The sequence below is a fragment of the Manis javanica genome, chromosome 10, assembly GCF_040802235.1.
Source record: "Manis javanica isolate MJ-LG chromosome 10, MJ_LKY, whole genome shotgun sequence".
Lineage (NCBI taxonomy): Eukaryota > Metazoa > Chordata > Mammalia > Pholidota > Manidae > Manis > Manis javanica.
The window spans coordinates 36,869,505-36,896,825 of NC_133165.1; the positions used below are offsets into that span (position 1 = coordinate 36,869,505).

The 27,321-nt window shown below is 40.5% G+C and overlaps 1 protein-coding gene across 4 annotated transcripts in view; it reads right to left on the reverse strand.

Moving 5' to 3' along the window:
• GTF2IRD2B (GTF2I repeat domain containing 2B) overlaps positions 1–27,321 on the reverse strand; it is a 67,376-nt gene that overhangs the window by 38,492 nt on the left and 1,563 nt on the right. For 3 of the 4 annotated variants that reach the window (XR_005057085.2, XM_073215213.1, XM_037002699.2), the window contains exon 2: positions 4,439–4,542. Coding sequence is in view for 3 of the 4 variants with exons in the window: in XM_073215213.1 (XP_073071314.1) it covers positions 4,439–4,537 (99 nt within the window). In the remaining variant the exon portion in view is untranslated. Of the gene's footprint in view, positions 1–4,438; positions 4,543–16,288; positions 16,308–27,321 lie in introns of those variants that run through there. The other variant, XM_073215212.1, reaches the window with a different exon arrangement.

Sequence of the window (27,321 nt, forward strand, 5' to 3'; positions counted from 1 at the left end):
CTTGAGATGGGAGATGGTCTTAGATCATCGAGAGGGGTCTCATGTCATCACGGGGTGACATCCCTTATAAGAAAAGAGGGAGGCAGGAGAAGGGGACATCACAATGGAATCAGAGGGTGGACTTGGAAGGGGCCATAGGTCAAGGAATGTAGGTAGCCTTCAGAAGCTGAAGAAGGCAGGGCACAGATTCTCCCTGGGAGCCTCTGGAACGAACCAGCCCTGCTGACACCTTAATTTCAGCCTTGTGACCCATCTTCTGTCTTCCAACTTCCAGAACTGACATAATAAATGAGTGTTGTTTAAAACCACTAAGTTTGTGTAATTTGTTATAGGAGCAAGAGGAAACTAATACAGGGCTTGTGGCAGAGAGAAAGTAGAGTGGGAGACAGCGACCTCAACTGATGTGGCTAAAATATCTTACTTTAGCAAATTTTACAAAAACTTACATGCACATATTTCTAGGACTCTTCCAAGGCCGTGGAAGGGGCCAGGGCAAGGCGAGAGCCCAGAAGCTTAAGCTCCATTAGTGTTACGGTAAATCTCTGTGTCAAGTGAATAAAAAATTCAACACAATCTAAAATACAGTATATGGTATCAGGTGAAATTATTGATTTTTAGCCTTACTTCATCATCACTGGTAGAAGAGATCTTTTTAAAAGCATTTTCTCTCAGTATAAAACATGTATATTATAAACATTTTAGCAGATACAGAAAAGTACACCGAAGAGAAAAGAAATCACCTATGACCCATTACACAGAATTATCCACTATTCACATTTTGAAACACACACACACACATAATTTTTACAAACAAAACTAGAATTTCACTACTGTATATGGGTTGGCATTCTGCTTTATTTGCTTATTGTTGAGATTTACAATCCTAGAAAACATTTTTGAATGAACATGCAGTATTCTGTCCAATATGTATGTCACAGCTTACCTATAACATCACTGAAAAGTTTTTTCCCAATTACAGTAACACTACAATAAACATCCAAGAACATAAACATTTCTGTGCATCTTCGGTTATTTCCATGGGATGGAATCATACACACGGAACTCCTGAGTTAAAGGGTGTAAATTTTCCTTTAAGGTTCTTGAAACACATTATAAACAGCTGGTGGGACTCATGCTCCTACCAGCACTGCAAGAGGCCATGGCTCCTTCCCACTACAGTGCAGAGAATCGCTGCTTGTGGGCTCGGCTTGGTGACTCACTTCCCAAGAACAGGGCATGGAGAGGGGAAAACAGTAATTTAACAATTGAGAAATGTGAAAAACACTGCCTGTATGAGTCAGGGTTCTCCAGAGAAATGGGACTAATTGGAGATTACAGATGTATAAGATGAGGCTCATTATGAACTGGCTCAATCGATTCTGCGGGCTGAGAAGTCCCATGATCTGTTCCTAATCTGTCAGAGGCCCAGGAGAGCTGATGGTGCAGTTCAAAGGCTTGAGAACCAGAAGTGCCAAGGGCAGGACAGGACCAACGACAGGAACGACGACCCAGCTACGCAGTCAGGCAGTGAGGGAATTCAACCTTTCCTCTACCTTTTTGTTCTGTTCGGGCAGAACAGATTGGATGAAGGCCACCCACATGGAGAGGGCCACCTGCTTTCCTCAGTCCCCCAGTTCAAATGCTAATCTCTTCCCAAAACACTTTTACAGGCACACCCAGGAATATCATTCAGCTAGCTAACATGGGCATCCTGTGGCGGCCAGGATGACACAAAGTCAGGCATCACACCACCTTGACCACTGCGACCAGCCACGATGGGGTTGTGCGCTTGGTACAGTGTGGTGAGAGAAGCACCTTACCTGTGTGGTCTTCTTTCCAAAACCCATCTACACAGGAGGGAAACATCAGAAAAGCCCGAATTGATGCACACTTGATAAGATACCTTTCTAGTATTCTTCAGAAACTGTCAAGGTCATGAAAAACAAGGGGAGCCTGACAAACTGTCACAGAGCAGAGGAGCCTAAGGAGACAGGACACGCAAAGCAACATGGGACCCCTGGGTGGGCCCGAAACAAAAAAAAGAGGCAGGTAGAAAAACCGGTGAAATCCAAGTACAGTCTGGACTTGGTTAATAATAATGTACCAGTATCAATCTATTAAATTTGACAAGTGCACCATAATTATGTTAAATGTGCCACAGTGATCTGAGTGGCGGGTGAGGAATATTTGGAAATTCTCTGCACTATCTGCAGATATTCTGTAAATCTTGGAAGTATCCTAAATAAGAATTTATTATTAAAAGAAAACCTCCTTGATTTCCAGACACCCTGGGGAGGCATGAATGGGGAGTGAGTGTTGATGCAGTTTCAGTTTAGGAGGATGAAAAGGTTCTGGAGGTGGACGGTGGTGATGGTCACACACCAACATGAATGTACATAATGGCCCTGCCCTGTGCACTTCAGAGTGGTTAAAGCAGTTAAGTTTTATGATCTATATCCATATATGTTAATATAATTTTGAAAAACAAACAACAACTCTTGATTTGCCCACAAGGAAACTTCATAGCTCACACCCAACCCTCGAGTAAGTCCCGTCAATGCTATCTTCAGCAGATGGTTCTGGTTCCACTGTTCCCACCCTAGTCCAGGCCACTGAAATATGCTGGCTGACCCACAGTCGCAGACGGCTAACTGGTCTCCCTGCTCCTGCTACTGCTCATGTTAAGTGACTGCTCACACAGCCATCACCCACCCCCCATCACTCCATCACTCAAAACCTTCCGATGGCTTCTCGCCACACCAAGGAGAAAGGTCTGGAGCTCTACAGGCTCCGGCCACAAGGTGCCTCTGAGCCTTACCTCCGACCACTTCTCCTTTGTTCACTCTGCTCCAGGGTTACTGGACTTCTCGATTTGCCCAGCCTAGGGAGGGTCCTTGCGCAGGGTGATCTCATGAACACTGTCGTTGGATACTGGCCTAACTCACTTGCTGACTTCATTCTGGTCTTTGCATAAAAGGCAATTAACTCCCCAGGGAATTTCTCTCACTGTCCCATCCCAACCTCTCCTTCTCTTATCTACATTTGTTTCTTGACCCTCCTTTTCTTTATGGTATTTTATTTATTATATTTACTGACAGAAACACATATAGAGTTTATTGTCTCTCTCCTCAAATAGAACATGAGATCTATATGAGGAAGACTTTATCTATCTACTCAGTCTTGTGGCCCCAGTTCCTTGAAGGGAGCCAGATGCAGGAGGCACATCACAGTGCTGGTCAAATGAAGGAGTGTGGTCAGTTCTTGAGTAAAATATTTCTAGTTCTCTTCAACTAGATCCTGACTCATATTAAAATTTACTAAAGGATTTTTAAAGAACAGTTTTATTTACCCTAAAATAATCCAGGATAATCTCAAGATCTTTAACTTAATCACATCTGTAAAGTTCCCTTTGCAATATTAGGTAATGTTCACAGGCTTCAGGAGGAGAAATTTAATCTTGCGGGCCATTAGTGAGTTTACCACAGGTTGCTTTCAACATTTCTCTACATTTGGTTTTCTAGACCGTAAAATAATGGGTCTAGGTGTGTATGTGCATGTGTGGACATGCATGTGTGTATGTGAGTGACTTATGTGTATGTGTGGTATTGTGCCAGTTGACTCAATGATGTTCTTTGTTGAAAAATAGAAATAAATATAACATAAATAAAATGAAAATAAAAATAAATCTATTTTTTTCTGGTCAAGGATCCAACCCAGGGTCACACTTTCCATGTGACATCATATCTCCCAACTGGAGCAGTTCTCCAGTCTTTGTCTTTCATGACACTAACATTTTTATTAAAAGTCCAGCATAGAAATCGTGAATACCCCTTAACCTGGGCTTGTCCAATGTCCCCTGACTAGATTCGGGCTACGCGTGGCTGGCAGGGGCTGCCAGGAGTGCTGCTAATGCTCCTCCTCCGTGCATCGGATTGGGAAGCCCATGACGTCGGTCTGCCCCATTCCTGCTCATGGCCACTTTGATCACTTGACTAGTGGGATGTCTCTCCAGTTTCTCCACTTTCATAAGGTTACTGATTTGCTCTTTTTAATCAATAAGCATCTTGTCATCAGATACGTTGAGGTTATGTAAATTTCTCATCCAATTTTCACTCATAGGCAAATTTTACATATTGGAGGTCAACAGATGCATGTCAATGGATGATTACTTTATCTGTGAATTTAGACAAAAATTATTCTCAAGGTAAGAGGTGCCTTCATTAAATTTTCAGACCTGGGAATCTCATATTGATCGAATTACATCCGTAACGTAACAAAAAATTTTTTTTCGTTACCTGACAAGCTCATTACCTCTACGAGGAATACTGAATGTAAAACTGAAGGCGAACGTCAAAAATGACAGTGCAGTGTCTCACAGTTCTGCTACTTTGACAGTGATCCATCTGCAAACACAGTACAGAACTGCAGACTGTCTCACCATGGACTCGAGGGCAGACACAAGGAACGTCACCACCATCCTGCTCTCTGAGGACTCCTCATCTTCAACAGGCAGGGCAGACATTGCTACTTGGGCCATGATCCCTAGGAAAGAGAAGTAATGAAGTGAGTAGTAGAAATTTGCGTCGTCCTGAACACATGGTTAGAGTTGTGAGCATCCTCCCACATGACCTAATCCAAACCTTTCTTGTTGAAGAGACAGACATTTAAGGACATTAAGGGATTTACCCATAATCTCTAGATAGTAATGCTAACTTCTATCATCATGCATTTCCATGGAACCCTGATATCACCTCCTCATAAAATAAGTCAGATATTAGGCTAGAGAAGCATGTTAACTACTTCCCAGATGAGGAGAGGAAGGAAGTGTACCTTACTGATCGGATTTCACACACACAGGAAAAGGGGATAAGTGGGTTTGTTTACCCAAGATGGGAAGAGAAAATCCCTTCTTTCTTTTCCTGCTAGGATTTCTCCTGCATAAAAGCTCCCTCTAAATTTCTCCAAATTCTAAATCAAGTTAGCATTCCAAAATTTTCTCAAAAAATTTCTTCAATATCATAGAAAGACTTTTTGAAACAGAGCATGCAAAATAAATACTGTCTGATGTGTCATGGCCCTCCAATAGATGGCTTTATCATATTTCTAAGAAAAAGGTAAATAACCAGATCATCATAAGTATGTACATGGAAAGACTAAGACAGAAGGGAGTGAAGGATGGGGGTCATATAAAGCTATCCAGAAATATCTGCAAACATTTCTTTCTGAGCACGTGGTTCGATTCCTTGTCCACAGGAATGCCATGTGGCTATGTGCCTAGTGTTGGCTGATGACGTCAGCGAAGTGACATCTCTTCCATGCAGAGGCTCTGACACACTATTCCCTTCCTCTGCCACGTGACAGCCAACGTTCCCCATGGGACTGGATTCCAGGTTGAGGAAATCATGGAACAGACCCAAAGCCAATTCACAACAGATCTTCAGTGCAGGCAATAAGTAAATCCTTGCTCCTTTCATTGACTGGAATCTGGCAGAATTTTAAACCAGAGCATACCCCAGCCAATCAGGATGGATAGAGTGGGCTGAAACAGAATTCTGAAACAATTAACGGCCTCTCTAATCTCTGAGGTCACTTGAGGATGCTTTAATCAGACATCCTCCTGAGAAAGAGCACAGACTAGCACTTGCAGAGCCATTAGGATGCGAACTGGGATAAACATTTTTATAAATCTGTCTCCCTATAATGAAACAATGTGAGGGGAGGATGAGACTTCATACCAGGCAGGGCCTGGGCATGAGCAAATAAGGAAACATATGCCTCCATTTGAAGTTTTGAAATAATTACCTTAAGATGAAGCCCTTGATACTCTTCTTGTTATCACCTCCCTACTTGAGTACAAGCAGAAGTTTGTGAATATTGGTTTTCGCAGCAAAGACCCTGTTCCAACAACCGACTATGAGTCAGAAAAAGCAGCGCCCAACAAGGAAATGTGAAAGTCTTGGAATGTGTTTTCTCTAGCCATCCAGGATCACAATTATCACTTAGCACGTTAGGCCAAGGAAATCCATATCCAAAAGTATGAAACCGCATGTTATTCTTCCACTCGCCAGAATATTCACCTAGATTATATTCTACCCTTATTATTTCAGAAGCTCAGGATATTTTCATTTACAATCTGTTTTTGTCTTTCATATCCCAGCAATAGAAAAAAGAGTAGATGTATTTTCATGTCACAAACTTGGCAGTTTGTCCAACCCAAGCTAGAACACACACCAGGGCAATTTTCTATCTACCACTGTCTCTGCTTCTCATCTTAACATCCATATATCTGTTGTGACGTCATTCATACTTAATGACTGTTAAGAAATAGGAGACAGACACTACACCAACAGCCTGTAGGGGTGCCACAGGCCATCAGCTGTCCCGTTTAACCACCGGAACTTTTCAGGAGGCGGCATCACAGCACTCTTCTGGAAGAACCCAGGAGGTCACCGAGTCCACTCAGGCATGGTGGGGAAGGACGGGTTTGGTTTGGGGCTTCCTGCTCTCTAGAAATGGGTGCAAAGGATAGCAAGAGATTCACTCTACTGCTCTTTGCCCATCCCATGAGGTAATTTCTCTGGGTGAACAGCCTTTAGTCAAGACTATTCATGGAACATTCTCTGCACCCTCATTTGGTGACTGCTACCTCTCTCCTATCCCTTTCCCAGAAAGAATCCACCATCACACAGTGACATTAATGACCAACACCAGGGCATACACCACAGCCCCAGTCGGCTCCTCTTCCATGAACGGAGACACTAAATCAACCACTTCCTATGAAGCCTCCTTTCACCTCTGGCCTTTTAGGAGCCCCTCGTTTTAAAGTCAAGGGAACCCCATATTATATGAGTCCATCCATATGAAATGTCCAGAATAGGGAAATCTATAGACACAGAAAGTAGATTAGCTGTTGTTTGGTCCGTCGGGTAGCTGAAGGGTACAGGGTTTCTTTGGGGCCATGAAATGGTCTGGAATTGACCGTGGTGATGGAAGCACAACTCTGTGAATATACTAAAACCCATAGAATTGTACACTTTAAATCGGTGAACTATGATATGTGAATTTTATCTCAATAAAGCTGTTAAAAAAATCAAATGAAATCAAAGAGAGGTTAGGTGGAGAAAAAAGAAATTAAATAATTTATCAACTACATACAACAGGCCAGTGCTTTTCCAATCATCCAATTTAATACTCATACACCCTCTAAAGGAAAAATTATTTCCATGCACACAGAGGAGAGGCAGCCTGCTCAGGGCTGTGCAGGAGTTCACGGTGGAGCAGCAGGGACTGGGCACACAGCGGAGGAGCAGACAGGCAGGCAGCAGAGCTCATGGAGCCGATACATGGGGCTGGCAGGGCAGGTGTGCTAGGGTTAGAGTGACCACCCATCCTGGGCCAAGGCAGTCCTCGTTCACCTGCCTCGTGGTCGAAATTACCAATAGTGCTTCCTTCACTCCCCAGTGCCTGGAACATAGGCTTAAAATGTTTACGTGCAGGTGGTTTGTAAAATGAAAGAAAAAAAAAATCATAGGACACAGAGTTCTGTGTTCTTAAAACAACAGTCCGGGTTCAGAAGTCTCTCAATGAAGCAGATCAAAAACAATCAGAGGGGACACTCACCTGTGACTTCCAACACTGTCTGCATCTTTTACTTAGCAAGAAGAAAAATGGCCAAAATGATCCTTCACTCTGATTTCTTTTTTTTTTCTTTTTTTTTTTTTTTTTTTGAGAGGGCATCTCTCATATTTATTGATCAAATGGTTGTTAACAACAATAAAATTCAGTATAGGGGGGTCAATGCTCAATGTACAATCATTAATCCATCTCAAGCCTAATTCTCGTCAGTCTCCAATCTTCTGAAGCATAACGAACAAGTTCTTACATGGTGAACGAATTCTTACAGAGTGAATAAATTCTTACATGGTGAACAGTACAAGGGCATTCATCACAGAAACTTTCGGTTTTGATCATGCAATATGACCTATAAACCATCAGGTCAAATATGAATATTCATTTGATTTTTGTACTTGATTTATATGTTGATCCCACATTTCTCCTATTATTATTATTATTTTTATTTTTAATAAAATGCTGAAGTGGTAGGTAGATGCAAGATAAAGGTAGAAAACATAGTTTAGTGCTGTAAGAAGGCAAATGTAGATGATCAGATGATCAGGTGTGTGCCTATGGACTAAGTATTAATCCAGGCTAGACAAGGGCAGCAAGACATCCACGGATGCAGAAGATTTCTCTCAAAGCAGGGGGGGTGAGGTTCTGAGCCTCACCTCTGTTGATCCCCAAATTCTCACCTGATGGCCCCCCTGCGACTGTGCCTGTCTTAGGTTGTTCCTCCCTTGAGGAATCTTACCCGTCTCTGGCTAACCAGTCATCTTCCGGGGCCATACAGGGAAATGTAAAGTTGGTAAGTGAGAGAGAAGCCATATTGTTTGCAAAGGTTAGCTTTTTACTTCTTTGCAGATTTATGCCCTGTGGCTTCTATGCCCAGCACTTGTCTCGAGGTATCTTTACCACCTGGAGGAATTATGATACTCGGTAAATTCGATATGAGGCACGAATTCTATTTAAGGTTTGTAATTAGGAAGGAAGAAGAAAAGCTATAGATGTAGCATATGAAGGAAACTTGGGAGGATTGATTATTTCTTTGACATATCTTCTTGTATAGTACCTTAAGTATGTATAGGTTTTAAACTACTAACTAATTTGCACACACATATTAACATAATAGGAATACGGTGACATAAACAAAGCAAATCTATAATTACCAGCCGTCTCCAGTGAAGCCAAGAAAACCATTTAGGCACCCTAGGCATTTGTGAAAATTTATCTATAATATGATGGATATTTTCCAACTGTACTTGAACCATCAGACAAATTAAAGCAGCCCATTTCTGGGATCTGTTCACATCCCATATGTTCTTTTAACCATAGATAGTCTATAGTCATGAGATTTTGGGGTGCTACAACTTGCACCCCTCCCAACTCCTGGTTGAGTTCCAACAGTACAGATCCAGTCAAATTCGTTGTCTCACTGTATGCACATGCCAGCCTAGACATCTCCCTCCTCCTTCTTATGGCAAGTCCAGGAGACGGTGGGCTGGATGCAGCCACAACCGCAGCATCGTCCGGATCCCTGGGGAGGCTTTTTGATGATCATCCCCCGGCACGAGTCCTCCAGAGAGTGCTGATGCCGGAAGCTCCTCCTCATATCGTATCTTATTTCATTTTCTGGGTATCCAAGCTAGGCCTTGATCTTCTGCGTAGAAACAAACAGACCCTTTGCCCACACTTTGACATGCCCTCTATACCACTGTGCAGAACTCATTGGAGGTCAGCACACAGTAACTGCTTTTTTTTTTTTTTTTTTAATTAAGAGAAAGGAATATTATCAGAAAAGAGTACCTCCATAGCTGATCATCTGACACCCTTTAAGTGATCAACATTAAGGATATTTAAAGCATGCGTTGATCTTTGATTTACCAATAGTTTTATCCTGTTAACGAGTAATCCCCTTTTCTTTCTTTCTTTCTTTCTTTTTTTTTTTTTTTTAAATTTTTAATCTACCCTTACATGAAGAATACTATGTTTACTATGCTCTCCCCTATATCAGGTCCCCCCTAACAACCCCATTACGGTTACTGTCCATCAGCTTAGCAAAATGTGGTAGAGTCACTACTTGTCCTCTCTGTGTTGTGCAGCCCACCCTCCCCTTTCTCCCTCCCCCCCATGCATGCTAATCTTAATACCCCCCTTCTTCTTCCCCCCCCTTATCCCTCCCTGCCCACCCATCCTCCCCAGTTCCTTTCCCTTTGGTACCTGTTAGTCCATTTTTGGGTTCTGTAATTCTGCTGCTGTTTTGTTCCTTCAGTTTTTCCTTTGTTCCTATACTCCTCAGATGAGTGAAATCATTTGGTATTTCTCTTTCTCCGCTTGGCTTATTTCACTGAGCATAATACTCTCCAGCTCCATCCATGTTGCTGCAAATGGTTGGATTTTTCCACTTCTTATGGCTGAGTAGTATTCCATTGTGTATATGTACCACATCTTCTTTATCCATTCATCTACAGATGGACATTTAGGTTGCTTCCAATTCTTGGCTATTGTAAATAGTGCTGCGATAAACATAGGAGTGCATCTGTCTTTCTCAAACTTGATTGCTGCGTTCTTAGGGTAAATTCCTAGGAGTGGAATTCCTGGGTCAAATGGTAGGTCTGTTTTGAGCATTTTGATGCACCTCCATACTGCTTTCCACAATGGTTGAACTAATTTACATTCCCACCAGCAGTGTAGGAGGGTTCCCCTTCCTCCACAGCCTCGCCAACATTTGTTGTTGTTTGTCTTTTGGATGGCAGCTATCCTTACTGGTGTGAGGTGATACCTCATTGTAGTTTTAATTTGCATTTCTCTGATAATTAGCGATGTGGAGCATCTTTTCATGTGTCTCTTGGCCATCTGTATTTCTTTTTTGGAGAACTGTCTGTTCAGTTCCTCTGCCCATTTTTTAATTGGGTTATTTGTTTTTTGTTTGTTGAGGCGTGTGAGCTCTTTATATATTCTGGACGTCAAGCCTTTATCAGATCTGTCATTTTCAAATATATTCTCCCATACTGTAGGGTTCCTTTTTGTTCTATTGATGGTGTCTTTCGCTGTACAGAAGCTTTTCAGCTTAATGTAGTCCCACTTGCTCATTTTTGCTGTTGTTTTCCTTGCCCGGGGAGATATGTTCAAGAAGAGATCACTCATGTTTATGTCTAAGAGGTTTTTGCCTATGTTTTTCTCCAAGAGTTTAATGGTTTCGTGACTTACATTCAGGTCTTTGATCCATTTTGAGTTTACCTTTGTATATGGGGTTAGACAATGGTCCAGTTTCATTCTCCTACATGTAGCTGTCCAGTTTTGCCAGCACCATCTGTTGAAGAGACTGTCATTTTGCCATTGTATGTCCATGGCTCCTTTATCAAATATTAATTGACCATATATGTTTGGGTTAATTTCTGGGGTCTCTAATCTGTTCCACTGGTCTGTGGCTCTGTTCTTGTGCCAGTACCAAATTGTCTTGATTACTATGGCTTTGTAGTAGAGCTTGAAGTTGGGGAGTGAGATCCCCCCTACTTTATTCTTCTTTTTCAGGATTGCTTTGGCTATTCGGGGTCTTTGGTGTTTCCATATGAATTTGTGAATTATTTGTTCCAATTCATTGAAGAATGTTGCTGGTAATTTGAGAGGGATTGCATCAAATTTGTATATTGCTTTCGGCAGGATGGCCATTTTGACGATATTAATTCTTCCTAGCCATGAGCATGGGATGAGTTTCCATTTATTAGTGTCCCCTTTAATTTCTCTTAAGAGTGACTTGTAGTTTTCAGAGTATAAGTCTTTCACTTCCTTGGTTAGGTTTATTCCTAGGTATTTTATTCTTTTTGATGCAATGGTGAATGGAATTGTTTTCCTGATTTCTCTTTCTATTGATTCGTTGTTAGTGTATAGGAAAGCTACAGATTTCTGTGTGTTGATTTTGTATCCTGCAACTTTGCTGTATTCCGATATCAGTTCTAGTAGTTTTGGAGTGGAGTCTTTAGGGTTTTTTATGTACAGTATCATATCATCTGCAAATAGTGACAGTTTAACTTCTTCTTTACCAATCTGGATTCCTTGTATTTCTTTGTTTTGTCTGATTGCCGTGGCTAGGACCTCCAGTACTATGTTAAATAACAGTGGGGAGAGTGGGCATCCCTGTCTGGTTCCCGATCTCAGTGGAAATGCTTTCAGCTACTCGCTGTTCAGTATAATGCTGGCTGTGGGTTTATCATAGATGGCCTTTATTATGTTGAGGTACTTGCCCTCTATTCCCATTTTGCTGAGAGTTTTTATCATGAATGGATGTTGAATTTTGTCAAATGCTTTTTCAGCATCTATGGAGATGATCATGTGGTTTTTGTCTTTCTTTTTGTTGATGTGGTGGATGATGTTGATGGATTTTCGAATGTTGTACCATCCTTGCATCCCTGGGATGAACCCCACTTGGTCATGGTGTATGATCCTTTTGATATACTGTTGAATTCTGTTTGCTAATATTTTATTGAGTATTTTTGCATCTACATTCATCAGGGATATTGGTCTGTAATTTTCTTTTTTGGTGGGGTCTTTTCCTGGTTTTGGTATTAGGGTGATGTTGGCTTCATAGAATGAGTTTGGGAGTATTCCCTCTTCTTCTATTTTGTGGAACACTTTAAGGAGAATGGGTATTATGTCTTCTCTGTGTGTCTGATAAAATTCCGAGGTAAATCCGTCCGGCCCCGGGGTTTTGTTCTTGGGTAGTTTTTTGATTACTGTTTCAATTTCTTTGCTTGTAATTGGTTTGTTTAACTTTTGTGTTTCTTCCTTGGTCAGTCTTGGGAGGTTGTATTTTTCTAGGAAGTTGTCCATTTCTTCTAGGTTTTCCAGCTTGTTGGCATATAGGTTTTCATAGTAGTCTTTAATAATTCTTTGTATTTCTGTGGAGTCTGTCGTGATTTTTCCATTCTCATTTCTGATTATGTTGATTTGTGTTGACTCTCTTTTTCTCTTAATAAGTTGGGCTAGAGGCTTATCTATTTTGTTTATTTTCTCAAAGAACCAGCTCTTGGTTTCGTTGATTTTTGCTATTGTTTTATTCTTCTCAATTTTGTTTATTTCTTCTCTGATCTTTATTATGTCCCTCCTTCTGCTGACTTTAGGCCTCATTTGTTCTTCTTTTTCCAGTTTTAATAATTGTGATGTTAGACTATTCATTTGGGATTGTTCTTCCTTCTTCAAGTGTGCCTGGATTGCTATATACTTTCCTCTTAAGACTGCTTTCGCTGCATCCCACAGAAGTTGGGGCTTAGTGTTGTTGTTGTCATTTGTTTCTATATATTCCTTGATCTCTATTTTGATTTGTTCATTGATCCATTGATTATTTAGTAGCATGTTGTTAAGCCTCCATGTGTTTGTGAGCCTTTTTGTTTTCTTTGTAGAATTTATTTCTACTTTCATACCTTTGTGGTCTGAAAAATTGGTTGGTAGAATTTCAATATTGTGGAATTTACTGAGGCTCTTTTTGTGAGCTAGTATGTGGTCTATTCTGGAGAATGTTCCATGTGCACTTGAGAAGAATGTATATCCTGTTGCTTTTGGATGTAAAGTTCTATAGATGTCTATTAGGTCCATCTGTTCTAGTGTGTTGTTCAGTGCCTGTGTGTCTTTACTTATTTTCTGCCCAGTGGATCTATCCTTTGGGGTGAGTGGTGTGTTGAAGTCTCCTACAATGAATGCATTGCAGTCTATTTCCCTCTTTAGTTCTGTTAGTATTTGCTTCACATATGCTGGTGCTCCTGTATTGGGTGCATATATATTTAGAATGGTTATATCCTCTTGTTGGACTAAGCCCTTTATCATTATGTAGTGGCCTTCTTTATCTCTTGTTACTTTCTTTGTTTTGAAGTCTATTTTGTCTGATATTAGTACTGCAACCCCTGCTTTCTTCTCACTGTTGTTTGCCTGAAATATGTTTTTCCATCCCTTGACTTTTAGTCTATGCTTATCTTTGGGTTTAAGGTGAGTTTCTTGTAAGCAGCATATAGATGGGTCTTGCTTTTTTATCCATTCTATTACTCTATGTCTTTTGATTGGTGCATTAAGTCCATTTACATTTAGGGTGACTATTGAAAGATATGTACTTATTGCCATTGCAGGCTTTAGATTCGTGGTTACCAAAGGTTCAAGGTTAGCTTCTTTAGTATCTTACTGCCTAACTTAGCTCGCTTATTGAGCTGTTATATACACTGTCTGGAGAGTCTTTTCTTCTCTCCCTTCTTATTCCTCCTCCTCCATTCTTCATATGTTGTGTGTTTTGTTCTGTGCTCTAGATGGGGTGCTCCCATCTAGAGCAGTCCCTGTAGGATGCCCTGTAGAGGTGGTTTGTGGGAAGCAAATTCCCTCAGCTTTTGCTTGTCTGGGAATTGTTTGATCCCACCATCATATTTAAATGATAGTCGTGCTGGATACAGTATCCTTGGTTCAAGGCCCTTCTGTTTCATTGCATTAAGTATATCATGCCATTCTCTTCTGGCCTGTAGGGTTTCTGTTGAGAAGTCTGATGTTAGCCTGATTGGTTTTCCTTTATAGGTGACCTTTTTCTCTCTAGCTGCCTTTAAAACTCTTTCCTTGTCCTTGATCCTTGCCATTTTAATTATTATGTGTCTTGGTGTTGTCCTCCTTGGATCCTTTCTGTTGGGGGTTCTGTATAATTCCATGGTCTGTTCGATTATTTCCTCCCCCAGTTTGGGGAAGTTTTCAGCAATTATTTCTTCAAAGACACTTTCTATCCCTTTTCCTCTTTCTTCCTCTTCTGGTATCCCTATAATACGAATGTTTTTCCTTTTGTATTGGTCACATATTTCTCTTAGTGTTGTTTCATTCCTGGAGATCCTTTTATCTCTCTCTCTGTCAGCTTCTATACGTTCCTGTTCTCTGGCTTCTATTCCTTCAATGGCCTCTTGCATCTTATCCATTCTGCTTATAAATCCTTCCAGGGATTGTTTCACTTCTGTGATCTCTTTCCTGACATCTGTGATCTCCTTCCGGACTTCATCCCACTGCTCTTGCATTTTTCTCTGCATCTCATCCCACTGCTCTTGCATTTTTCTCTGCATCTCATCCCATTGCTCTTGCATTTTTTTCTGCATCTCTGTCAGCATGTTCATGATTTTTATTTTGAATTCTTTTTCAGGAGGACTAGTTAGGTCTGTCTCCTTCTCAGGTGTTGTCTCTGTGATCTTTGTCTGCCTGTAGTTTTGCCTTTTCATGGTGATAGAGATAGTTTGCAGAGCTGGTACAACTGACCGCTGGAAGAGCTTCCCTTCTTGTTGGTTTGTAGCCTTTTCCTGGGAGAATAGCGACCTCTAGTGGCTTGTGCTGGGCAGCTGTGCGCAGACAGGGCTTCTGCTTCCTGCCCAGTTGCTTTGGGGTTTATCTCCGCTGTTGCTGTGGGCTTGGCCTGGCTGGGGCTGTTCCTCCAAAATGGTGGAGCCCCGTTGGAGGGGGAGCAGCCAGGAGACTATTTATCTCCGTAAGGGGCCTCTGTGCTCCCTGCTGCCCAGGGGGTTAGAGTGCCCAGAGATCCCCAGATTCCCTGCTTCTGGTCTAAGTGACCTGTCCTGCCCCTTTAAGATTTCCAAAAAGCACTCTCCAAACCAAAACAACAACAGCAACAATGAGAGAGGGAACAGAAAGAAAGAGAAACAAAAAAAAGGAAAAAACAAGCGATTTTTTTTTTTTTTTTTTTTTTTGTCCTCAGGTGCCGGTCCCAGGCACCCGCTCACTGGTCCTGCTGCCCTGTCTCCCTAGCACCAGGGTCCCTGTCCTTTCAAGGCTTCCAAAAAGCACCCACCCACCGGTCCCGCAGGGAAGGAACGCTCAATATTCTTTGTCCTCAGGCACTGGTCCCACGCACCCGCTCACCAGTCCCGCCGCCCTGCCTCCCTAGCACCGGGGTCCCTGTCCCTTCAAGGCTTCCAAAAAGCACTCGGCAAAAAGAGAGAAAAAAAAGGGGAAAAACGCGCGATTTCTTCCGTCCTCAGGTGCTGGTCTCAGGCACCCACCCACCGGTCCCACAGGGAAAAATGCGGGATATTCTTTGTCCTCAGGTGCCGGTCCCAGGCACCCGCTCACCAGTCCCGCCACCCTGCCTCCCTAGCACCGGGGTCCCTGTCCCTTTTAGGCTTCCAAAAAGCACTCGCAGAAAAGAGAAAAAAAAAGGGGGAAAAACGCGCGATTTCCTCTGTCCTCAAGTGCCGGTCTCAGGCACCCGCCCACCAGTCCCGCAGGGAAAAACGGGGGATATTCTTTGTCCTCAGGCGCCGGTCCCAGCCACCCGCTCACCAGTCCCGCCACCGTGCCTCCCTAGCACTGGGGTCCCCGTCCCTTCAAGGCTTCCAAAAAGCGCTCGCCCAAAAGAGAAAAAAAAAAAAAGGGGAAAAACGCGCGACCTCCTCCGTCCTCAGGCACCGGTCTCAGGCACCCGCCCCCAGGTCTCGCAGGGAGAAACGCGGGATATTCTTTGTCCTCTGGCGCCGTTCCCAGGCACCTCCTCACCGGTCCCGCCACCCTGCCTCCCCAGCAACGGGGGCCCGTCCCTCTAAGGCTTCCAAAAAGCGCTCGCCAAAAAAAAAACCGCTCCGGTTTCTCTCCACCCACCGGGAGCCGGGGGGAGGGGCGCTCGGGTCCCGCCGGGCTGGGGCTTCTATCTTACCCCCTTCACAAGGCGCTGGGTTCTTGCAGGTGTGGATGTGGTCTGGATGTTGTCCTGTGTCCTGTGGTCTCTATTTTAGGAAGATTTTTCTTTGTTATATTTTCATAGCTCTATGTGTTTTTGGGAGGAGATTTCCACTGCTCTACTCACGCCGCCATCTTGGCTCCGCCCTCCACTCTGATTTCTTTTAATACCAATGTTTTATTGTACAAATTCCTTTAACTGCTGTAAACTAGGTCCTTATTAGGATTATGCTTCATTTCTTTATTAAAAGTGAAATACATGTTTATGTTATTTAAAATTTCTTTTAGTTAAGGTAAAATTTATATATAATAAAGTTCACCCTTTTTAATGCACAATTCTATACATTTGAAAAAATATAAAGTCATGAAGCCAACACTAAAATCAAGGTATGGACCACTTCCATCACCCCCCAAACTCTTCCATGTGCCTTTGTAGTCAATCCACAGCCCCCATCCTAACCCCTGGCAATAACTGATCTATTTTCTGCCCCTGCAGTTTTGATTGTGCCAGAATCATCCACTGCATTCTTGGGCATTTCGGTAGTTGATTCTTTTTATTACTGAGTGCTCCACTGTAGGGACGCAACACAGCTTGTTCATTCTTTTGCTAGTTAACGTTTGAGTTTGCAGTTTTATCATGATTACCAGCAAAGCCACTGTGACTATTCACACATAGGCTTTTGCGACAACCTAAAATTTCATTTCTCTTGTGTAAATACCTAAGAGTAGGATTGCTGGGTCATATGTTGACTGTGTTATTTTTAGCTTTATAAGAAAGTATCAAACGGTTTTCCAAAGTGGCTGTACCATTTTGTGTTCCTACCACTAATGCATGATAATTCTAGCAGCTCCACATCATTGTTAACACATAGTGTTGTCAGCTTTAAAAAACACTTCAGCCATTCTATTAGGTTGGGAGTGGTACCACTTTGTGGGTTTAATTCTCCTACTGACTAAACATGCTGGGAAGCTTTTCATGTGCTTATTTACCATCCATATACCTTTGGAGAAATGCCTGTTCAAATTTTTGTGTTTTAAAATTGAAACTGTTTGCTTATTTTTTATTACTGAGTTGACAGAGTTATTTACATATTCTGGTTACAAGTCCTTTATATGTGGTTTGCAAATATTTTCTCTTTTGCTATAGAGAACATTACTGGTACAACTGGTAAAACTTTATGAGGTCTTAGGTTTTAATATACCTAGGTTAATTTCATTTTTATTGCAATATTGTTGTTATGTAGGAGAAATCCCTGTTTCCTGTTCCTAGGAGATACACATTATGAAGTATCTGGTGGTGATGGAGCCGAGCCTAAGGTTGATAATTTCTCTCAGATGATTCAGAAAAAATAAGAGTTCTTTGTACCCTACTTCAATTTTTCTGTAAGTTCAAGATAGCTTCAAAATTTTTAAAATTATTTTTTTAAACTGGCCATACTCTTTGTCAATTATTTATACATTTCTATTTAAAAAAACTGGATGGTCCATATTATGGTAATTCTTTTGGGGAAAATCAGTATCTAGAATGTATCATCAAAAACTCATTATTTCACAGAAAATAAGTAAGGACACAGAGGCACTGAACAACACACTAGAACAGATGGATCTAATAGACATCTACGGAACTCTACATCCAAAAGCAACAGGATACACATTCTTCTCAAGTACACATGGAACATTCTCCAGAATAGACCACATACTAGGCCACAAAAAGAGCTTCAGTAAATTCAAAAACATTGAAATCCTACCAACCAACTTTTCAGACCACAAAGGTATAAAACTAGAAATAAATTGTACAAAGAAAGCAAAAAGGCTCACAAACACATGGAGGCTTAACAACATGCTCCTAAATAATCAATGGGTCAACAACCAAATTAAAAAAAAGATCAAGCAATATATGGAAACAAATGACAACAACAACACAAAGCCTCAACTTCTGCGGGACACAGCGAAAGCAGTCTTAAGAGAAAAGTATATAGCAATCCAGGCATATTTAAAGAAGGAAGAACAATCCCAAATGAACAGTCTAAGGTCACAATTATCAAAACAGGTAAAAGAACAAATGAGGCCAAAAGTCAGCAGAAGGAGGGACATTATAAAGATTAGAGAAGAAATAAATAAAATTGAGAAGAATAAAACAATAGAAAAAAATCAATGAAACCAAGAGCTGGTTCTATGAGAAAATAAACAAAATAGATAAGCCTCAAGCCAGACTTATTAAGAGAAAAAGAGAATCAACACACATCAACAGAATTAGAAATGAAAAAGGAAAAATCATGACGGACCCCACAGAAATACAAAGAATTATTAGACAATACTATGAAAAGCTATATGCTAACAAGCTGGAAAACCTAGAAGAAATGGACAACTTCCTAGAAAAACACAACCTTCCAAGACTGACCAAGGAAGAAACACAAAATCTAAACAAACCAATTACCAGCAACAAAATTGAAGTGGTAATCAAAAAACTACCCAAGAGCAAAACACCTGACCAGATGGATTTACTTCAGAATTTTATCAGACATACAGAGAAGACATAATACCCATTCTCCTTAAAGTTTTCCAAAAAATAGAAGAGGAGGGAATACTCCCAAACTCATTCTATGAAGCCAGCATCACCCTAATACCAAAACCAGGCAAAGACCCCACCAAAAAGGAAAATTACAGACCAATATCCCTAATGAACATAGATGCAAAAATACTCAACAAAATATTAGCAAACCGAATTCAAAAATACATCAAAAGGATCATACACCATGACCAAGTGGGATTCATCTCAGGGATGCAAGGATGGTACAATATACGAAAATCCATCAACATCATCCACCACATAAATAAAAACAAGGACAAAAACCATATGATCATCTCCATAGATGCTGAAAAAGCATTTGACAAAATTCAACATCCATTCATGATAAAAACTCTCAACAAAATGGTTACAGAGTGCAAGTACCAAAACATAATAAAGGCCATATATGATAAACGCACAGCCAATATCATATTGAATAGCGAGAGGCTAAAAGCTTTTTCTCTAAGATCAGGAACAAGACAGGGATGCCCACTCTCCCCACTGTTATTCAACATAGTACTGGAGGTCCTAGCCATGGCAATTAGACAAAACAAAGAAATACAAGCAATCCAGATTGGTAAAGAAGCAGTCAAACTGTCACTATTTGCAGATGACATGATATTGTACATATAAACCCTAAAGACTCCAATCCAAAACTACAAGAACTGATATTGGAATACAGCAAAGTTGCAGGATACAAAATTAACACACAGAAATCTCTGGCTTTCCTATACGCTAACAATGAACCAATAGAAAGAGAAATCAGGAAAACAATTCCATTCACAATCGCATCAAAAGGAATAAAATACCTAGGAATAAACCTAACCAAGGAAGTGAAAGACCTTATCCTGAAAACTACAAGACACTCTTAAGAGAAATTAAAGAGGACACTAACAAATGAAAACTCATCCCATGCTCTTGGCTGGGAAGAATTAATATCATCAAAATGGCCATCCTGCTCAAAACAATCTACAGATTCGATGCAATCCCTATCAAATTACCAACAGCACTCTTCAATTAACTGGAACAAATAGTTCAAAAATTCATATGGAACCAACAAAGACCCTGAATAGCCAAAGCAATCCTGAGAAGGAGAATAAAGTGGGGGGGATCTCGCTCCCCAACTTCAAGCTCTAATACAAAGCCACAGTAATCAAGACAATTTGGTACTGGCACAAGAACAGACCTACAGACCAGTGAAACACAATAGAGACTCCAAACATTAACCCAAACATATATGGTCAATTAATATACAATAAAGGAGCCATGGACATACAATGGGGAAATGATAGCCTCTTCAACAGCTGGTGTTGGCAAAACTGGACAGCAACATGTAAGAGATTGAAACTGGATCACTGTCTAACCCCATATACAAAAGTAAATTCGAAATGGATCGAAGACCTGAATGTAAGTCATGAAAGCATAAAACACTTAGGAAAAAACATAGGCAAAAATCTCTTGGACATAAACATGAGTGACTTCTTCATGAACATATCTCCCGGGGCAAGGGAAACAAAAGCAAAAATGAACAAGTGGGACTATATCAAGCTGAAAATCTTCTCTACAGCAAAGGACACCATCAATAGAACAAAAAGGCATTGTACTGTATGGGAGAATATATTCATAAATGACAGATCTGATAAGGGGTTGACATCCAAAATATATAAAGAGCTCATGCACCTCAACAAACAAAAAGCAAATAATCCATTAAAAAATGGGCAGAGGATCTGAACAGACACTTCTCCAAAGAAGAAATTCAGATGGCCAGCAGACACATGAAAAGATGTTCCACATCACTAGTCATCAGAGAAATGCAAATTAAAACCACAATGAGATATCACCTCACACCAGTAAGGATCGCCATCATCGAAAAGACAAACAACAACAAATGTTGGCGAGGTTGTGGAGAAAGGGGAACCCTCCTACACTGCTGGTGGGAATGTGAATTAGTTCAACCACTGTGGAAAGCATATGGAGGTTCCTCAAAAAGCTCAAAAAAGAAATACCATTTGACCCAGGAATTCCACTTCTAGGAATTTACCCTAAGAATGCAGCACTCCAGCTTGAAAAAGACAGATGCACCCCTATGTTTATCGCTGCACTATTTACAATAGCCAAGATATGGAAGCAACCTAAGTGTCCATTAGTAGGTGAATGGATAAAGAAGATGTGGTACATATACACAATAGAATATTACTCAGCCATAAGAAAAAATCAGATCATACCATTCGCAACAACATGGATGGAGCTAGAGGGTATTATGCTCAGTGAAATAAACCAGGCAGAGAAATACAAGTACCAAATGATTTCACTCATCTGTGGAGTATAAGAACAAAGAAAACACTGAAGGAACAAAATGGCAGCAGAATCACAGAACCCAAGAATGGACTAACAGTTATCAAAGGGAAAGGGACTGGGGAGGATGGGAGGGAAGGGAGGGATAAGGGCAGGGAAAAAGAAAGGAGGCATTACGATTAGTATGTATAATGTGGCAGGGGGGCATGGGGAGGGCTGTACAACACAGAGAAGACAAGTAGTGATTCTACAGCATCTTAGTACGCTGATGGGCAGTGACTGTGATGGGGGTTGTGGGGGGAACTTGGTGAAGGGGGGAACCTAGTAAACATAATGTTCTTCATGTAATTGTAGATTAATGATACAAAAAACTCATTATTTCATGTGAAAGGTACAACTTGAAATACTTTCCATTTTATGCAAAATATGTCTATTGGCAAAATTTAAAGAGTTTTCACTCCAATTCCTTGTCTGTATTGTTAGAAATCAACAACATAACTTGGTTGAAATATTAAACTTATTTTCCCATTGGAAGTTACAAAAATGTCACGAATATTTTTAAATAAGCCTTTAAATATGCCGAACATGTGTTTTCCAATTTTTATCTAAAATGAAGTAAATATCTGTTTTAACAAAGGGTTAACGTGGGTAAATTTGAACTGTTTTAAAAAGAAACATGCAAGCAAACTCTTTAAAATGTTACTGCTATATAAAACTAAGAAGCTGATACTCTTGACCATTCTCTTTCAGAGTAAATGAATACCTTGTTAAAAACAAAAAACAAACTATAAGACACTCTTAAGAGAAATTAAAGAGGTCACTAACAAATGGAAACTCATCCCATGCTCTTGGCTGGGAAGAATTAATATCATCAAAATGGCCATCCTGCCCAAAGCAATATACAGATTCGAAGCAATCCCTATCAAATTACCAACAGCATTCTTCAATGAATTGGAACAAATAGTTCAAAAATTCATATGGAAACACCGAAGACCCCGAATAGCCAAAGCAATCCTGAGAAGGAAGAATAAAGTGGGGGGGATCTCACTCCCCAACTTCAAGCTCTACTACAAAGCCACAGTAATCAAGACAATTTGGTACTGGCACAAGAAGAGAGCCACAGACCAATGGAACAGAACAGAGACTCCAAACATTAGCCCAAACATATATGGTCAACTAATATTCAATAAAGGGGCCATGGACATACAATGGGGAAATGACAGCCTCTTCAACAGATGGTGCTGGCAAAACTGGACAGCTACATGTAAGAGATTGAAACTGGATCACTATCTAACCCCATACACAAAAGTAAATTCGAAATGGATCAAAGACTTGAATGTAAGTCATGAAACCATAAAACTCTTAGAAAAAAACATAGGCAAAAATCTCTTAGACATAAACATCAGTGACCTCTTCTTGAACATATCTCCCCGGGCAAGGGAAACAAAAGCAAAAATGAACAAATGGGACTATATCAAGCTGAAAAGCTTCTGTATGGCAAAGGACACCATCAATAGAACAAAAAGGTACCCTACAGTATGGGAGAATATATTCATAAATGACAGATCCAATAAAGGGTTGACATCCAAAATATATAAAGAGCTCACACACCTCAACAAACAAAAAGCAAATAATCCAATTAAAAAATGGGCAGAGGAGCTGAACAGACAGTTCTCGAAAGAAGAAATTCAGGTGGCCAACAGACACATGAAAAGATGCTCCACATCGCTTGTCATCAGACAAATGCAAATTAAAACCACAATGAGATATCATCTCACACCAGTAAGGATGGCTACGATCCAAAAGATAAACAACAACAAATGTCAGCGAGGTTGTAGAGAAAGGGGAACCCTCCTACACTGCTGGTGGGAATGTAAATTAATTCAACCATTGTGTAAAGCAGTATGGAGGTTCCTCAAAATGCTCAAAATAGAAATATCATTTGACCCAGGAGTTCCACTTCTAGGAATCTACCCTAAGAATGCAGCACTCCAGTTTGTAAAAGACAGATGCACCCTTATGTTTATTGCTGCACTATTTACAACAGCCAAGAAATGGAAGCAACCTAAGTGTCCATCAGTAGATGAATGGATAAAGAAGATGTGGTACATATACACAATGGAATATTACTCGGCTATAAGAAAAAAACAGATCCTACCACTTGCAACAACATGGATGGAGCTAGAGGATATTATGCTCAGTGAAATAAGCCAGGCGGAGAAAGACAAGTACCAAATGATTTCACTCATATGTGGAGTATAAGAACAAAAGAAAACTGAAGGAACAAAACAGCAGCAGAAGCACAGAACCCAAGAATGGACTAATAGTTACCAAAGGTAATGGGACTGGGGAGGACGGGTGGGAAGGGAGGGATAAGGGCGGGAAAAAAGAAAGAGGGCATTACGATTAGCATGTATAGTGTGGGGGGGGCATGGGGAGATCTGTGCAACACAGAGAAGACAAGTAGTGATTTTACAGCATCTTACTATGTTGATGGACAGTGACTGTGAACGGGTATGTGGGGGGGACTTGGTGAGGGGGGTAGCCTAGTGAACATAATGTCCTTCATGTAATTGTAGATTAATGATACCAAAATAAAATTAAAAAAACAAAAACAAAAACAAACAAAAGACAATGTGCCATAGAGCAAAGTCCCATCTTACAATGGAAGGCGGTACATGCAAAAGCAAATTCAAGCATGGTCAAAATTATCTGAGGAAGTGGTAAATATCCCAGAGAGAACATTTTTCTTCTATGATTTCTTTGTTTAGGGAGAGGCTGTTCCAGCTCTTTATCAGCAGATGTAACTTTGCCAACCGTACACATTTTTTCAGATAAGTAATTAATTAAATCTGTTAACCACCCTTGGAGGGCTTTCAGCTATCAGAAGATCATCCCTCTGTGGTGCTGGGTTTCAGTTTTTTTTTTGAATTCTGCCATTGATAAGTATGTCTTTCGAGCTGAAGTCTTTCAGTCTCTCTAAAATCTTATCACATACTTGGCTAATCACCAAGCAGCGACTAGAACACATCTTGGTGCCACAGGTTGCTGACGCTCATGCTGATGGCATAAATACTGGATTCTCTGTGACCACACCTCTAACTGGGATCTCCCACTGAGTCCTGCAGGCCAATTTTTCCTGCAGTGTAGCCATAGCTCATTGTTTCTTCATTAATCATCCAGTGAAGTAGTTTAGGGGCTAAACTACTCCAAAGTACATATGTATGAAAAATATGCATTTTTGAACACTAGACTCACATGTGTTGTGCTGAGACCACTGAAGGGATTGAGGTATGCCAGGCTCCCACCCACTTCAGGCCACTCCTAAGTCAGATGCTCCTATATTAGAATGGCAGAAAGTGCCTACAATATTTAAATAGCTACTCTTCTACTTTCATTTTTGCAGTTCAAGGATGCTTAAACTCTTACAAGTTAAACGTGTATGGAATGACTCCATTGTGTCTATTATTTTCTACAAATGCTTTCCATAGAGTTTTAACAAAGTCTTCCTCTAAAACACAAAACTAAATTGTTTGATTGACATCTGTTACTGCCAGTGGTAAAAGATATCATTTCTGTAAATTACACCATAGAAAACCCTAAGAAGACTGTCATGTCAAAACTCTGGTTTTTAAGAGGATAAAATCATAGGCAGAATGAAACTAGGTGGAACTCAAAAAAGGTAGTATCCGTTTGTATCAACTGTGCTACCAGCAAGAACCAAAAAGCCCCTGACTGCTTCATAATTACTGTTTTGTTCAATCCTTTTCTTAACAACAAATGGAGCCAGGAAACTTGTCTTCTAAATGTTATGATTTAGAACCCAACATGCATTAAAAGAACATCATAAATAATGAAACATGACTCTAAGCCAACATGGGGATTTGCCCTTGGAGAACATTTCCTTGTGAAAAAAAAATCAATGCATTCTAATAAAGATAAAAATCCTTGACAATGAGAGCTATACCACGGAGTAATACCCACTAAAGCATACATAGTGATTATTAACTTAATTTCTGTTCAATCTGAAGCACCAGCAATATTCATTTAGATCACGGGTTTTATATAGTGTTTAACTTTTTGCTCTTAAAAGCTGGAGACAGAAACAAAAACTCTTAAACCTCACATAGTTTTCCCAGCAATCCTTGAGGACTTTCTCTCCTTTTCAACTTAATATTTTACTAATGAAAAGCAAACATCTAGAACAGGGGTCAACATTCTGCAGCCTGTGGGACAAATCCAGACTGTCACCTATTTTGTAAATAAAGTTTTATTGGGACACAGCCACACTTATTTGTTTACATCTCGTCTATGGCTTTTTTCCTGCAAAGGCAGGTTGCCTGCAAGTGACAGAGACCACGTGTCTCCCAAGGTGAAAATATTTACTATCTGGCCGTTTCCAGAAAAAGTTAGTCTATCCCTGATCTAGAATTTATTTCTATCACTTATAATTCTCATCATTTGGAATGTCGTCCACTCCATTTACCAAATCTCTGAAATCTTGAAATAGAAGCATGGTTTATTTTTTTAGACTGTTTTCAAGTTCTCCTTTCCAAGGGTTAATAGGTATCTAAGGCCTTGATGTTAGTTAATTAACAAGTTCCTGAGAGGCCACCTTCTCCACAACTCAGCCCAGGCCTACAGTGAATGGAAATTACAAATTCAAGTGTACTTACTCACCATTCAGCAGAAATGTATTAAGGGGTCAAAAGGCACAAACCTATTATAAAATAAACAAGTCCTGGGGGTTGTAATATGCAGCTGGGAGACTGGAGTTAAAAACACTGTATTGTATATTAGAAAGTTGCTAAGAGAGTAGATCTTAAAAGTTCTCATCACAAGAATAAAACATTTGTACCTAAGTAGGGTGACAGTTGTTAATAGACTTTTCTGATTTCATAATATACACATATAACAAATTACTATGTTGTACACCTAAAACTGCTACAGTGTTATATGTCAATCAGTATAACTGGGGGGAAGTTTTTTTCAATACAATCACAAGTTTCAAGACAACAAAGTATTCTATCCTGAAATGACCAAGTATGGAAGAGAACTAGAAATGTGTATTTCAGTATAAAAAAAATTGAAACAATTTGTCACATTTAAATGACTAACAGTCAAGAACTTTAGCTTACTCAAATTAATAAAAAGCAAAAACAAGTAAAAATGTATCAAGCAGTAAACATAATGTTCTTCATGTAATTGTAGATTAATAATAACAACAACAAAAATGTATCAAGCACCTGCTATGTGAAAACATAAGCTGCTGGCAGGAAGGGCGTGGGAGAAACAAAGGGGAACAAAATCCACCTCTGGCATTCTCAAGTGAGGCAGACCTGCACAGACACGACAGAATAGCAGGTAGTAAATGTAAGATGAATGCCAGACACCCCTGAAATGGTCCAGGGCATGTGGAAACACGGAGTCAGCAACTGGGAGAGAGAGATGAGGGAGTGATACCTGTGAGCTTCACTTCTAAATTCTCCAGCCTGGGAATGAGGGAATACATTGCTGAGGCTAAAGACCCAGAGCTCTGGGCAGCAGCCCTCAGGGGCTAAACAACTTGAAGAAGAAGCCTGACCCGCTCCTTTCACCCCTGCATATTAACACCAGCCGCTGGGTAGCCAGCCAAGCCCTAAGTGCACTGGAGGCACCAACGGTCAGCCACACAAACTACGCTTTCTCTGTCAAGTGGAGGAAAAAACCTCTGTTCTATTCTTCAGTTGAAGCTGTGAACAATATCCATTTTTGAGCAATATCCTTTTACATCTAGACATACATTTACTTCAAATTAAATACGTGTACGTGAATGTTCATTGCAACATTATTCAAAATAGCCAGAATGTGCAAACAACCTAAATATCCATCAGTTGCTGGATAATGAAAATGTGGTATATCCATTCACTGAATTATTATTCAGCCATAATAAGGAATGAAAAAAGACAGACTCTGTATTATGATTCCATTTATAGGAAATATCCAAAATACGCAGAGCGATTGAGACAGAAGCACGTAAGTGGTTGCCAAAGGCTGGGAAGGGAAATGGGGAATGACTCATTAGTATGGGGCTTCACTGTGGGTGCTGAAAATGTTCTGGAAGTAGTCAGAGGTGATGGTTGCACAGCTGTGCGAACATAGTGAAT